The following is a 14,763-nucleotide window of genomic DNA, read 5'->3' on the forward strand; positions in this document are numbered from 1 at the left end:
GTGCTCGAGAGAGAGGACAGGCATGCAGGGATCTATTTTAGTGTATAGCAATGGGAGGCATTGATCTCTCACGGGGAGAATGCGGAATGAGACAGAAAGAAACTCAGAAGAACGAAGCATAAGAATAGAGCTCGGGATGAGGGCTGAGGGTTTCAAGGAGTAGAGGCAGGGGTCAGAGCTGAGTTTTGAAAAGATCGCCCTGAGTAAAGAAGGCACAATTGAATGGAGAGGAAGAAACCAAAGGCCTGGAACAGCCATGCAGGTGGAAAAGCAGAATCCCCAGGAAGAGAGGGAGCCCCTCACAGGGTTCCCACAGGGCTCCGATGAGGTTGTGGCAGCTGCAAGCACAGTATCCAAGCCAGAGACATGATTGTCCTCCCACAGGGAATTTCTTCTCTTTGAAGAGCAGGGGTGGCGACTGGCCTCCTCGTTTGTTTTGTTTTTGGTTTTTGTTTTGGTTTTTTTTTTTTTTTTTTTTTTTTTTTTTATGAGAGATGGGTGGGGCCAGAGGGAGAGGGAGAATCTTAGGCAGGCTTCATACCGCAGTGCAGAGCCCCACGTGGGGCTGGATCTCACCACTGTGAGATCATGACCTGAGCCAAAATTAAGAGTTGGGCACTCAACTTGACTGAGCCACCCAGGCACCCCTCCTCTTGTTTTAAAACATTTTGAATTAGTTGCCAACATTTATTTTTTTATTGAGATATAACGTAACATTGTGGTTAGTTTTAGGTATACAACATAATGACTGGGTATGTGTATATATTGGAAAATGATTACCACAGTAAGTTTAGTTACCATCCATCAGGGTATCAGTATAAATTTTTTCTTGTGTTTAGAACTCTAAAAACTTTCATATATACAATACAATATCTTTAACTATAGTCACCATACTGTAACATCCCCAGGACATCTTTTTAGATTGAAGTATAGTTGACACACAATTATACATTAGTTTCAGGTTAATAGATCCATTTATCTTATAACTGGAAGTTTGTACCTTTTGACTACTATCTTCACCCATTTCACCCAAGTTACCACCATTTTTTTAAACTAAAAAACAATTTTTTAAGAATTTATTTTGAAAGGGAGAGAGAGAGCATACACATAAACGGGGGAGGGGCAGAGAGGGAGAGAGAGAGAGAGAGAGAGAGAGAGAGAGAGAGAGAGAGAGAGAGAATCCCAAGCAGGCTCCATGCTGTCAGCACAGGGTCCAACGTGGGGCTCAATCCCACAAACAGTGGGATCATGACCTGGGCTGAAACCGAGATTTGGACACTTAACTGAGCCACTCAAGTGCCCCCAAGTTATCACCATTTAAAAGTCATATTTCATATGAAATTCTGATTTCTGGCTCTTCTTGCAAAAGTCATAAGCTTTCAGGGGCGCCTGGGTGACTCAGTTGGTTGGGTGACTGACATCGGCTCAGGTCATGATCTCACAGTTCATGAGTTCGAGCCCCATGTCGGGCTCCGTGCTGACAGCTCAGAGCCTGGAGCCTACTTCAGATTCTATGTCTTCCCTTCTCTCCACCTCTCCCCTGCTCACGCTCTGTGTCTCTCTGTCTCTCAATAATAAATAAACGTTTAAAAAATTTAAAAAGTCATAAGCTTTCACAACAGCAGCCCTACATTTTGCACGCCTACGTAGCAACGCTGGGCTACTCAGCCCCCACTCTCTTTCAATGGGACACTCATTCTTCGTGTTGGTACAGTTATCACCACGCCCTCCTGCCTCCCTGACACTGTTAGTTGCCATTCACCATCATGCTGATCTAATATTATACTCAGACTGCTTCACTCCTTTACATCACCTGTTACATTTGTGATTCCTCTAGAAGTTTCGGGCATACAAGCGTCTTTATATGAGGGATTGGCCAAAATGCATCCGTAAAATGATACTCCCAGACATCTGTTTATTTTTTGTGCACACTTCCCAGGGCAGTGCCTTTCATCCTGAGCTATAGGGTCTTCAAAAGTGTTTCATAGTTATATTTGATACATTTTAACAAGCTTAGCTCAAGAATACTAATTTAAAAAATTCACACATACACTCCAACATGTTATCAAGCAAATTTTAATTGCACCGCAAAATATTTTTGTGCCGGTAGGTTACATTGCTTTCACAAGGCCTCAGACATAATCCTGATTTTTCTCTTTCAGAAATAATCTTTTCTTTTTTTTTCTTTTTTTTTTAATTTTTTTTTCAACGTTTATTTATTTTTTTGGGGACAGAGAGAGACAGAGCATGAACGGGGGAGGGGCAGAGAAAGAGGGAGACACAGAATCGGAAACAGGCTCCAGGCTCCGAGCCATCAGCCCAGAGCCCGACGCGGGGCTCGAACTCATGAACCGCGAGATCGTGACCTGGCTGAAGTCGGACGCTTAACCGACTGCGCCACCCAGGTGCCCCAGAAATAATCTTTTCTAACTGCTATCCAATCGATGAGTAACATGATGATGTAAGGCAAGTGGCTTAAAATGCCACCATCTGTCTCTAACCTTTGTCAAGGCTTTCTCAGTACTGCCTATTGAAGCAAATTGGCCATTGAAGCTGGTGTATGACTGCAAACAGGGACCCCAACTGCCATTTCAAATTAGGTATATGAAACACCAAGAACCTGTTGTTATTGGAGGAAAGAAGAATTAGGCAAGTGGAAACAAGAATGGAAAGTTTTTTTTTTTCCTTTGGGACATTTTCACTGTGTATGTTTCTGCACTTCTATAAAACAATGTACTGTGTTAATGACTCTAAATGTAAAACAAAATTCTCATGGTTTGATTTTATTCGAAAGCAGTGAATACTTAGGGATTCATTATGACAATAAAGCATTTCTGTGAGGATTTCTTTAGAAGACGGGTTCTGCTTCTTAAAAACTTTTGAGACTCGGGGCGCCTCGGTGGCTCAGTCGGTTGCGCATCCGACTCCTGCTCAAGGTTGGTGAGTTTGAGCCCCACGACAGGCTCTGACAGCTCAGAGCCTGGAGCCGGCCTCGGATTCTGTGTCTCCTTCTCTCTCTGCCCCCACCCCACTTGCACTTTGTCTCTCTCTCTCCCTCTCTCAAAAATAAATAAACATTAAAAAGTGTTTTTTAACAAAAAAATAAAAACTTTTGAAACTCATTTCTCTAAGAAAACGCTCTTTGCCCGGATGCCAAAGGTTTGGCTGAGGTGGATGCTGCAGAGAGACCGCCCAGGCGGCAGGTGGCGCTGCGAGCTCCGCGAGCACCTGCCCGCAACACCCTTTCTCTGAGCAATGGCGGGTGATGGTGGGGTCCTCTTTCTGGGGGTGGCCATTCTGAAGCCTGATCGCAGGTGCGCAGTGGTGTCCGCGCCCCAGCGGGAGCGCCGAACCTCGAGGAGGGTTGAAGAAAAACATGGAGCTCTCCTGCACCCTTCAGCGAGGGCCAGGGCGGCGGTCGGGGCGCAGAGAACCGCAGGTCGGGGGAGAATTCGCGCCGAGCAGCAGGCGGGGAGGCGGGCAGCCCCGGAGCGGGCGGGGTCCTGGAAGAGAAGCGAGCCGGCGGCCTGAGGAGGCTACTGACTGAGCAGCGCACCGGGAGAGCGAGCAGGCGCGGCGGAGTGGACGGGCCCGGAGCTGACAGATAAACGGCGCGGCCGGGACGGCGAGCGAGCGGGCAGGCCTGTGCGGGACGCAGCCATGATCACCTCAGCTGGTGAGTGCGACCGCAGCCGGCGCCGAAAGGGAGGAGCCGCCACGCCGGCTTTTAGCTGAGTCAGGGCCGGTGACTGGGCACCTCCCGGCGGAGCGCCGGCCCGCGCGGCCCCTCGCTGCCCACGGCCCAGCCCCCGGGCCGGGGGCTGGCAGTCCGGTCCGGCCTCTCTGAGGGCCCCGCGTTCCCCCCCGGGCTCGGGGGAATCGCACCGGCTCGACCGCCTGGGCATCCCTCCCCAGTCACACCCCCGTGCCCGGTCCCGAGGAGCTACCTGGGCCCTTCTCCGGCCCCGGGGCGGTGGAGGTTCTAAGTTCTGCGCCTCCCGAAGTCGGCCCTGTGGGGCCGTCTCATCCATCCCAGGGCTTCCTCGCAGGTGCTTAGGATGGGCCGGTCCCCCTGTGCGGTCGGCCGATAAGGCGGCCTCCCTGCAAGTGCTCTGGCCCCATCCTCCTGATAATTATATTGAGGCGGGTGGTTTCTGGGCCTATTCCAAGAGGATTCAGTGAAAACGCCCAGACAACTTTTGTGTGCGGTGAAGACAACACCCGGAGACAGCGTTACGGTGCGAATCATTGTGTGGTTTGGAGGCGAGGTGCTCAGTCAACATTCTGCATTGAGCAAAGAATTCGCGGGTGTGCGGAGCGGGCTTCACACGCTTAACGCTGTAGATGTAGATTCGGGTAATGACATTTGAAATGGGATAAGCTGTACAGGTCTGGCGGCGATTTTTGAGCCCCCTGCTACAAATTGATTTGCGTGTAGCTGCCCACAGCCTTGATGTCTCTTTCTTTTTCTTTTTTCTTTTCTTTTCTTTTCTGATTTCTTTCTCTTTCTTTCTCTTTCTTTCTTCCTTTCTTTCTTCCTTGTTTGCTTGCCTGCTTACACACCCTTTTCTCCTCCTGTTTTATTTATGCTTGTCGCTCAAGCATTTTGTTGTGAGCTAGGCTGGCGATCAGAATAACTTGTAAGGAGCTCAAAACCATGCATTTGTGAGGATTGCTTAAAGAAATTGGTGGAGACCCCAGGGACGTAATAGCTACTCTCAAAGACTTCAAGAGCCGTCCACCTGCACCTGGAATCAGACTTTTGCCCCCACAGAATACAAATGAGATGAATTTGAGTTGAATAGGGAAGAGTTTTTCCAGTCCCGGCTCTCTAAAGGTACAATCAGCATGAAGTCTCTTGCCATTTGTGAACGTAGGCCTCGTTCTACTTCACATCCGTCCACTACCACTGCTTCTTTGCCAGAGACCGCCTTTTCTTTTGCCTGGGTTACCGTAACAGCCTGAAGATTAGGTTTTTCCACTGTTACCTGCATGCATTCCTTTCTCCTTGTTGTAGTCAGGGCATTTTTTTTCAAACTTTAATTTTTTTTTTTTTCAACGTTTATTTATTTTGGGGACAGAGAGAGACAGAGCATGAACGGGGGAGGGGCAGAGAAAGAGGGAGACACAGAATCGGAAACAGGCTCCAGGCTCTGAGCCATCAGCCCAGAGCCCGACGCGGGGCTCGAACTCCCGGACCGCGAGATCGTGACCTGGCTGAAGTCGGACGCTTAACCGACTGCGCCACCCAGGCGCCCCCCTAAATCTTTTTTTTTAACGTTTATTTATTTTTGGGACAGAGAGAGAGCATGAACAGGGGAGGGGCAGAGAGAGAGGGAGACACAGAATCGGAAACAGGCTCCAGGCTCTGAGCCATCAGCCCAGAGCCCGACGCGGGGCTCGAACTCACGGACGGCGAGATCGTGACCTGGCTGAAGTCGGACGCTTAACCGACTTCGCCACCCAGGCGCCCCTTTTTTTTCAAACTTTAATCACACAATATCATCTTTCTGGCTTTAAATCTCCAGTGATTTCCACTGTGTTTAGAACCAGATCCAGTCTTGTAACCCGAGACTTACCTGGCTGGATACCTGCCTCGTCCTACACCACTCACTGCATCCGAATCTTACCGGCCTTTCTGTTCCTTGAGTATGTCAGTTTCTCTCCTACCTGAGGACCCTTCCCTCTTTTTAGACTCTTTTTCCTCGAGTTTTCCCTTAACTTCTCCGTCTTTAGTCTCGGTTCGAATGTTAGTCTTTCCTGATCATTCTGTTAAAACGTGCTGCCTGCCTCTCTTCGCCTTGGCTGTCCCCTCCCTTCATTGCAGACCTGTGATTACTTTGTTTACTTGCCTGATAGCTTTCTCTCTGGTACAATTTTGGGCGACAGACTTGTCGTTTTCATAATTCTTCGAGGGCCGTCAGGCAGATGGCAGAAGTTCACAAGTATGTCTTGAATGAAGAAATCGTTAGTCAGCTAATCAAATCAATAAATCAATCCCTAAAGTGTTTTGGAGGCTGAAAAAGCGCTTGGTGGGAATATAATGGGAAGAATTTAAGGCTTTTGGTGGAAAGAATAAAGGCCTTTGAGGTCCTACTCTGAGACTGTGGTGATGTGCTATATTTGTGGTGAGTGTGTATTTGTTACTATCATTTGTTATGTTTACTGAATTAGCTTCTGCTCCAAACCTTTTGTCACCTTATTTCCTGTCCTTTGGCTCACAGTGCCTTAGGATCTGTCCCAGGTGCTAAACAAGCTAGCTTCATGGTTCTGGTGTGGATTCATCCGTTCGTTTGTTTATTTCTCTACTCACTTGCTAGGCACTAAGAACACAGTGATGAATAAGAGGTGAATGTGGATTGTTACATTTTTCAAACCATTTGGCAGAGAAAGGCAGTGGAGAGATAGAAAGATAGGCGGTTACAGGAGAGAGATGGAAAATTGTTTGTTTTTTTAACATAATGTAGGCACAGAAAGAGAAATTATGCTACAAAGCTCTAAAACAGTAGCCTCCGACTCCTCTTGCCTCTTCTTAATCCCTGGAGACAGCCACTTTCAACTTTTAAGCTGTTTCCACTGGAACATACGTCACTATTTATAAATCACATCCTAAGTTTTCTATAAACTGATTGGATAAGTTACATAGGATCTGCTTACTTTTTATTAGGGCAGGAGAGATTTTTCTAGCGTGCTAAACTTTTCACATGCCTTGCGTATCTCCCCTCCCCTGTCCAAAGGAGCGTTCTATTTTGTTTTTAAGATGAGAAAGATTTGTGTATGGAGTGTAGAGTATCTGATTTAGTTGTGTTCCATGAACAAAGGCTGTATTTCTAAGCCAGGATAACCATGTAACAAGCTAGTCATAAGTGAAACCAAATAGGAGAGTGTAAAAAATTCATTATCTCTTTTGGTAAAAGCAGTTCAGACACATCATTGATGATGGGCAATGGGTAGCATTTGTAGTACGTTGATGAAGTGTTCGGTTGTTCATGATCTGTTCCACATTTAAAGCATTCTTGTCTATCAGCTATCCACGTCACTAGTTCAGAATCCCACCCATTACATTTTTTAATTTGTTTTCTCTCCACTCTGTCAGTTTAGCCTCTCTGTTCTGGACTTGTCCTACCAAACTAGAGTACCAAGAAGTTCTTTCTATTCGCTTTTTGCTTTTAGAATAGCATTATGACCTAGCCAGCACCATGGTGTGATTTTGTTGGCTATATTTTGTATCCTTTCCTGTATGGCTCTCTAAAGACTGCTGGAGTTATTTGGCAGACTGAAACCAATCAAAAATGGCGACATCTCCTAAGTAAAGTTGTCTTGATCAACTTTAATCAACTCACAGTTTGAACTCAGTGTTCCAGAATGATTTTAAGACCTACATGGAAAACCTGTATCTGAGAGACAGTTTCTTTGTGGTCTAAGGACAGTAATTTCCCATGTATTTTTTCTAATAATCCCTTTGACTGTATTTCAAGGTGTATTCTTTTGGAGAGGTTAGTTGTTTCCTTTACTCTCCAGTGTTCATGTTAACACTTCAGGGTCACGGGAGGAACACTGTGCTTGGGTACTTAGAATTCAGAACAAGTCAAATTGCTCATCATTTCACATAACTTCTAGGTTACTTGTGATAAAAAGGAGGTGCCTTGAAATAATTGATGTATTTTACCCTGTTGAGTTGATTACTCTCTTTTTTTTTTTTTTTTTTTGGTAAATAATTTTATAACTGTTGGTTTATTTTGTGTGAATAAATTTGTCCTCAAACAAATTGTCTGGGAAGGTTTCCCCTTGATCAGTAACTAGGCCAGTGATTATCAAACTGTATTATCGGTATCCCAAGGAAAACTTGTTGCCCTGTAACTGGACCCCACCCCCACATTTTCTGATTTAGTAGATCTGGAATGAGGCCAAGAATTGCATTTTTAACAAGTTCCCAGGTAATGCTAATGCTGTGGATGCAAGGACTACACTTAGAAAACTATTGAATTTGGCAAATAATGTGATATATGTGGTGTCATGGTATCATAAGGATTTGATAACATAATTCTTAAACTTCAAAATATACGCATTTATAGATATAAAGAAAAATAATTATTGTAGTGAAGTCACTCCTCAAAAAATACTTATTTTTTCCAACTGTGATATATTTTTGAATAAGCAGTAGCTTCTTTCTTCGCATATACTTCATTATCACGATAAACCTTTTGTTTTATAGCTGGAATTATTTCTCTTCTGGATGAGGAAGAACCACAGCTTAAGGTATGAGTTGAAGAAAAATTAACTGGGGTTAATAGGAGTGCTGTGAAACTCTTTGGCTATAGTGATATTTGTGTATTTTCCGTCATTTAAAATAGCCATCTTACCCAGTCTATACCCATTCAAATCTAGCCCCAAAGGACAGTATTTTGGCAATAGCAGTTGTTCATTTAACAAAGCTAAGGTAAATAATTCTCAATATGCCACCAGAACACTCCCTTCACCCTTGTTTCTTTATCAAAGGAAAGCACAAAAAATTGATTCTCGTGTGTCACGTATTTTTAAATTATTTTTATTTGATTGAAATTTGGAATGTATGTTAAGAGGCTCTACACACCTGAATTCATTTATGTCCAGAGTTATAGTCAACTTTGTATATACAGAGAAGAAAAATGTTCCTTATGGTAAGGAATGACCTATGGCTAGTCTGATGTTTTATGATTAAAAACCAAGGAAATGTGTAGACCTAAGAGACAACATAAGTCAGTTAATTTTTGTGTTTGTCATAGTAAAAATTTTAGTAAATGTGACTGAGAATTTGGCCACTGATTTATTGGAAACATTTTTTTTTTTTTTTAAGAAAATGTAATTGTAAGTCTCTCTCAAAATTGAATTTTGGTTTTATCTTCTACAGGAATTTGCACTACACAAATTGAATGCAGTTGTCAATGATTTCTGGGCAGAAATTTCTGAGTCTGTAGATAAAATGTAAGAAATTATTTTATTTCTATAAACTGGATTCAAGTAGATCAACCAATCTCTGTGGATGTGGATCATATGGCTTATTGATTCCTTTAGAAATTTGCTGCTACTAAACATATTTAGATTTGGGATTTTTGAGAAGAACCACAGTTTAAGATTGCCCATACTTCCAAATTTCTTTCAGAGAAGTTTTGTATGAAGATGAAGGTTTCCGGAGTCGGCAGTTTGCAGCCTTAGTGGCATCTAAAGTATTTTATCACCTTGGGGCTTTTGAGGAATCTCTGAATTATGCACTTGGAGCCGGTGACCTCTTCAATGTCAATGATAACTCTGAATACGTGGAGACTATTATAGGTAATTATTCTCCATCTGGTAAGGCTTTATCTTGTTGGCTTCTCTCTTGCCGTAGTGCACATAACATTTTTTTTTTCCGATTACTTCTTGCTCTTGCCAAATTTAATTCTTAATCTTTTTTTTTTTTAAGTTTATTTATTTAGTTTTTGAGAGAGAAGGAGAGCAAGGGCAGGGGAGTGGCAGAGAGACAGAGGGGAAGAGAGAATCCCAAGCAGGCTCTGTGCAGGGCTTGATCTCACAGACTGTCAGATTGTGACCTGAGCCACAACCAGGAGTTGGATGCTTAACTGACTGAGCCACCTAGGCACCCTGCCAAATTTAATTTTAATTGGAAGTTTATAATCTTATAATTTTATGCAAGCTGAGTTTTTAGATCTGCCTTCCAGTTTTGTGCTTTATTATCTTTTGACATAATGAGCAGTAACATTAGTAACAGTAATAATGAAGATGCCTACCTCACAAAACATTTTAAGAATTAATCTGATAAATTATTCAGAAACTGCCTAATCAACACAAAGATAGTTATCTTACATTATGGTTATTGCTACTCCAGTGAGCATTCTGTAGTATGAAAAAGTTCAGTCAGATTATTATGAGTGACAAATCAAATGACAGCAATTTATAGAGTTGTTTCTAATACCAGAAACCATTATTGACTGCCTTCATTGTGCTAGGCACTGTGCCACTCATTCTGCATGGTGTGGTTTATTCCACAGCTCCCCTGTGAGGAAGGCGCTATAACTCAGGTTTCGAGATGATAAAGACACAGGGCTATTAAATAGGAGGGTCAGAATTTAAAACTGAGGCTTACTCACTTCAGAGTCCATACTGTTTCTACTAGAAACCATCATTTTCTAATTTGTTTCTTTATTTTTGAAGTGGGGGGTAGGATACTGGCAAGGCTTTAGGCTCTCTATCTTATAAATTGAATTATAACTATGTAAGGTTTTGTTCAAAGATGTGTCACTTTAAAAAAGCGATTGGAAACTGATCTAATAGATGGAAAAAGGACTGCATACTCTCCAGGCAAGTGTAGGAATATCAAGTTTTCAGTCATAGTTATAGAGAGAGCCCAAGGGTGTGTTTTCTCAGGAGTGTGCGGTGTAGGTATTTTTTTGAATTGCTGATTTAGAAGAGATCTGCATTATTCACCTGAACCCTTAAAAGGAGAGATTTGGTATTCTTTCTCGGAAATTGGGAAGTGCTGCACAAGGTCGTCCAAAGGGATACTTTCAAATGTCTCTGATGTTGTAACTAGAATTCTCCATTCATGTTTTTAAGTTTTATTTATTTTGAGAGAAAGCGAGAGTAGAGGAGGGGCAGAGAGAGAGGGAGACAGAATCCCAAGCAGGCTTCACCCTGCCAGTGCAGAACCCAACATGGGGCTGCAATTCACAAGCCGTGAGATCATGACCTGAGCCACAAGCAAGAGTCAGACGCTTAACCTACTGAGCCACCCAGGCGCCCCCACCATTATTTTAAAGAGATGATTTAGACATGGTTTCTACTGTTTTACTAACGTGAAGAAGTCTAATAATTTATTGCTCTGTGATAATTGTTACAGTAGGTCTTTTTTAATATCCTCAATGATAGCAATTACTTGTTTTTGAAAGTGAAAGAGCACTTGTAGCCAATTCTGTCTAATAAGCAGCACAGTGAAGTTGAAGAGTATAATTTTGGTTAAAATATAGTAACAAAGTAGAAATATAGTGAATGACATCAGCCTTACTGGAATTAGTGTGTAAGCCCTCCAGTATAACTTTTGAAGGGAACAATATTAATTTGAATATGTAACTTCTAGAATTTAAAATTTTTGAAGTTTGCTTATTACTCTATAGTTATCCCATAAGTTTTTATGATTATAAATGTAGGCATTTCTCTTTTCTAGTAGTTCAGTCCTGTTTATAAGGTGATTCGTTATTTTATTTTCTTCATAGCAAAATGCATTGATCACTACACCAAACAATGTGTGGAAAATGCAGATTTGCCAGAAGGAGAAAAAAAACCAATTGACCAGAGATTAGAAGGAATTGTAAATAAAATGTTCCAGCGATGTCTAGATGATCACAAGTATAAGCAAGCTATTGGCATTGCTCTGGAGACACGAAGACTGGACGTCTTTGAGAAGACTATACTGGAGTCGGTAGGTAGATGATGTGATTTTAGAGACTGTTATTAATGGGGAATCAGCAAAGCAAGTCGTTAAAACTAAAAAACCTCAAGGGTAGTGAAAAGAAAATCTAGTTTAGAAATAATAAGATGCTTTTTAACCAAATGTTTTATTTTCATGTATATATATATATATATATATATGAACTTTGGCTAGGTTTTGTGGTCATCAAATCCCTGCTTTTATCCTATCACATTCGTTCCTTTGAAGTCTTGATAGGGAAGTTGTTTTTCATTATCCTACCCTTGTTAAGAAGACTGTACTGATAAGCTATTTTAATGCATTTACTATGGTTAAAACTACAGACTAGATTCTTGTTTGAGGGTGTTTTGCAGTAATTATAACATTTGTAGTAAGTTAGTGTAAGGAAGTGGTCAGGAAGGTATAAGACTGAGTTAAGTGGGCATTGATTTTTATGCCCACTTTGCCTGCCTAACCACCTGTCTCCATAAGCTGGCTCTGTTCTCCAGCCACTTTAACCTCACTTCAGTTCCTAGATGTACCCTGCCCCATTCTCCTTACCAGAAATACTGCCTCTGCCAAAAATGTTCTTTCCTTTCTTTACCTGTTTTATTCCTGTACAAGATACAGAGTTTAGCTCACCTGTCACTATTTTACAGATCCATCGATTCCCAGCACCCATACCTCCTCAACCCCTACTGCAGACTAGCTCCAATTCTTTTATTAACCTCTTGGAGCCTTGTGTTTTTTTTCATAGGGTTTACTATTAAAGTAATTAACTCATTGTGTTACTTGGTAGTTAACATCTGTCTTCGCCACTAGATTATAACTTCCATAAGGACAGGTACTTTGTGCCTTATTCACCACTGTGTCTCCAAAGCCAGAGGCAGTGTTTAGCAGCAGTGTGATAGGATTTGTTTAAACAAGTAAATGAATGAGCAACCTTGTGTGATAGAATTGGACCTTGTTTGAGACTGTTAAAAACTGAGAACAAACTGAGGGTTGACGGGGGGTGGGAGGGAGGAGAGGGTGGGTGATGGGTATTGAGGAGGGCACCTTTTGGGATGAGCACTGGGTGTTGTATGGAAACCAATTTGACAATAAATTTCATATATTAAAAATAAATGAATAAATAAAGAGTTTGCATCCATCAAAGTAAATCCAAAAAAGAAAAAAAAAAAGAATTGGACCTTGTTTTATACTGTTTCATTTTTGTGCAGTTGTAGCTTCTCCTTGTCTTCATGTGAATAGAATTTGTTTTCATTCACTCAACAAATATTTTTTGACTGACTCCTGTATGTCAGACAACTATTCTAGGCTTTGGAGATGCAGTGGCAAATAAGACCAACAGAATTTCTGACCAGATGGAACAAACCATTAGGGGAATAGGCAGTTGAGCAAGTAAAAATTTAAAGTCAAGGGGTGACATGTTCAAATCAAGAACAAAGCTCAGTAAGAAATGCATCTTATTTTGCATCCCAGTGCATGTATACATATGGATATAACTTAGGTTTTATGAAACAGTACCTGCTTTTACTACTTATGATATAGCTCTGATATTTTTATTTTTTTATTTTTTAAATGTTTATTTTTGAGAGAGAGCCGGGGAGGGGCAGAGAGAGAAGGGGATAGAGGATCTGAAATCGGCTCTGTGCCAACAGCAGAGAGCCTGACATGGAGCTCGAACTGACTATCCGTGAGATCACAACCAGAGCTGAAGTCAGACACTCGACCGACTGAGCCACCCAGGCGCCCCTTTTAAAGATTTTTATTTAAAATGGTTACTTTTTAATTTTTTAAACTTTTGTAAAGTTTATTTTGAGAGAGAGTGCATGCATACTTGTGTGAGAGAGCTTGGGGGAGGGGCAGGGGGAGAGAGAATCCCAAGCAGGCTCCATGCTATCAGCCTGTTGCAGGCTTGATCCCATGAACCGTGAGATCATGACCTGAGCTGAAATCAAGAGTTGGATACTTAATTGCCTGAAACACCCAGGCACCCCTAAAAACAGTTATTTTGTTTCAGTTTTATTTATTTAATCTCTCTACCCAACATGGGGCTCAAACTCATGACTCTGAGATGGAGAGTTGCATGCTTTTCTTTTTTTTTTTTTTTAACTGAATAATTTTTTTTTTTTTAATGTTTATTTATTTTTGAGACAGAGAGAGAACATGAACAGGGAGGGTCAGAGAGAGGGAGACACAGAATCCGAAACAGGCTCCAGGCTCTGAGCAGTCAGCACAGAGCCCGATGCGGGGCTTGAACTCACAGACCGCGAGATCATGACCTGAGCTGAAGTCAGACGCTCAACCGACTGAGCCACCCAGGCGCCCCTGAGAGTTGCATGCTTTTCTAACTGAGCCATCCAGGCATCCGCTTAAAATGGTTGTTTTTAAGTTTTGCTGTTTAAGTAGCAAATAAATCTTTGGTTGCTTAAAATAACTAAAGAATGTAGATTAAAATAATTTAATTTCTAAATAAACATAATACTTCAGTAACCAGATAATGATATATCTTTAAATGATCTCTTTCAGAATGATGTCCCAGGAATGCTAGCCTATAGCCTCAAGCTCTGCATGTCTTTAATGCAGAATAAACAGTTTCGGAATAAGGTACTAAGGGTTCTAGTGAAAATCTACATGAATTTGGAGAAACCCGATTTCATCAATGTTTGTCAGGTACTTACATTACATTACGTTGTATTACTTTATGTTACCTTACCTTATGTCACACTACTTTATGCTGCATTGGTGGGCTAGACCTTACCACATTACATTACTTTATGTTACTGTAATGGTTTCATACATGTATCTGAGTTGATTTTCACAACAGCTCTGTGAAGATAAGGTATATGCTTATATTCCTTTTTACTGATAAGAAACTGAATGTTAAAAAACTAAAAAACTTTTGTTACAACGCATCCTATGTATTCTTTTTTTGTTTTTAATGTTTATTTATTTTGAGAAACAGAGCATGTGTGTGCGCGGGCAGGGGAGGGACAGAGAAAGGAGGAAAGAGAATCCCAAGCAGGCTCTGTGCAGATAGTGCAGAATTGTGAGATCATGACCTGAGCCGAAGTCGAGATGGATTTTAACCGACTGAGCCACCCAGGCACCCCTGTATTCTTTTTCATTTTGAAAGTATTCCAAACATTTATGGAAAATTTGAAAACTAGGTTAAAAAAAATAAAAGATAGAAGAAAAGATAAAAACAGTACCTTTGTTGTGTCATTCTAAAAAGAATTTCAGGTAAATGATCTCTGGTTTTATTACCCAAACACAACCAACACATTTGGGTATATTTTATCTCTTTTTATGTTTGA

At 41.7% G+C, this 14,763-nt stretch overlaps 1 protein-coding gene across 1 annotated transcript in view; it reads left to right on the forward strand.

Moving 5' to 3' along the window:
• The first annotated feature begins 3,514 nt into the window (after positions 1-3,514).
• Positions 3,515-14,763, forward strand: part of PSMD1 (proteasome 26S subunit, non-ATPase 1) — a 95,899-nt gene continuing 84,650 nt past the window's right edge. Inside the window, exons 1-6 of the mRNA XM_011285628.4 lie at positions 3,515-3,676; positions 8,216-8,259; positions 8,891-8,964; positions 9,143-9,312; positions 11,250-11,455; positions 13,976-14,119. Of these exons, the coding sequence (XP_011283930.1) occupies positions 3,661-3,676; positions 8,216-8,259; positions 8,891-8,964; positions 9,143-9,312; positions 11,250-11,455; positions 13,976-14,119 (654 nt within the window). The 5' untranslated portion in view covers positions 3,515-3,660. The remainder of the gene's footprint in view (positions 3,677-8,215; positions 8,260-8,890; positions 8,965-9,142; positions 9,313-11,249; positions 11,456-13,975; positions 14,120-14,763) is intronic.

This window comes from Felis catus, chromosome C1, assembly GCF_018350175.1.
Source record: "Felis catus isolate Fca126 chromosome C1, F.catus_Fca126_mat1.0, whole genome shotgun sequence".
NCBI lineage: Eukaryota > Metazoa > Chordata > Mammalia > Carnivora > Felidae > Felis > Felis catus.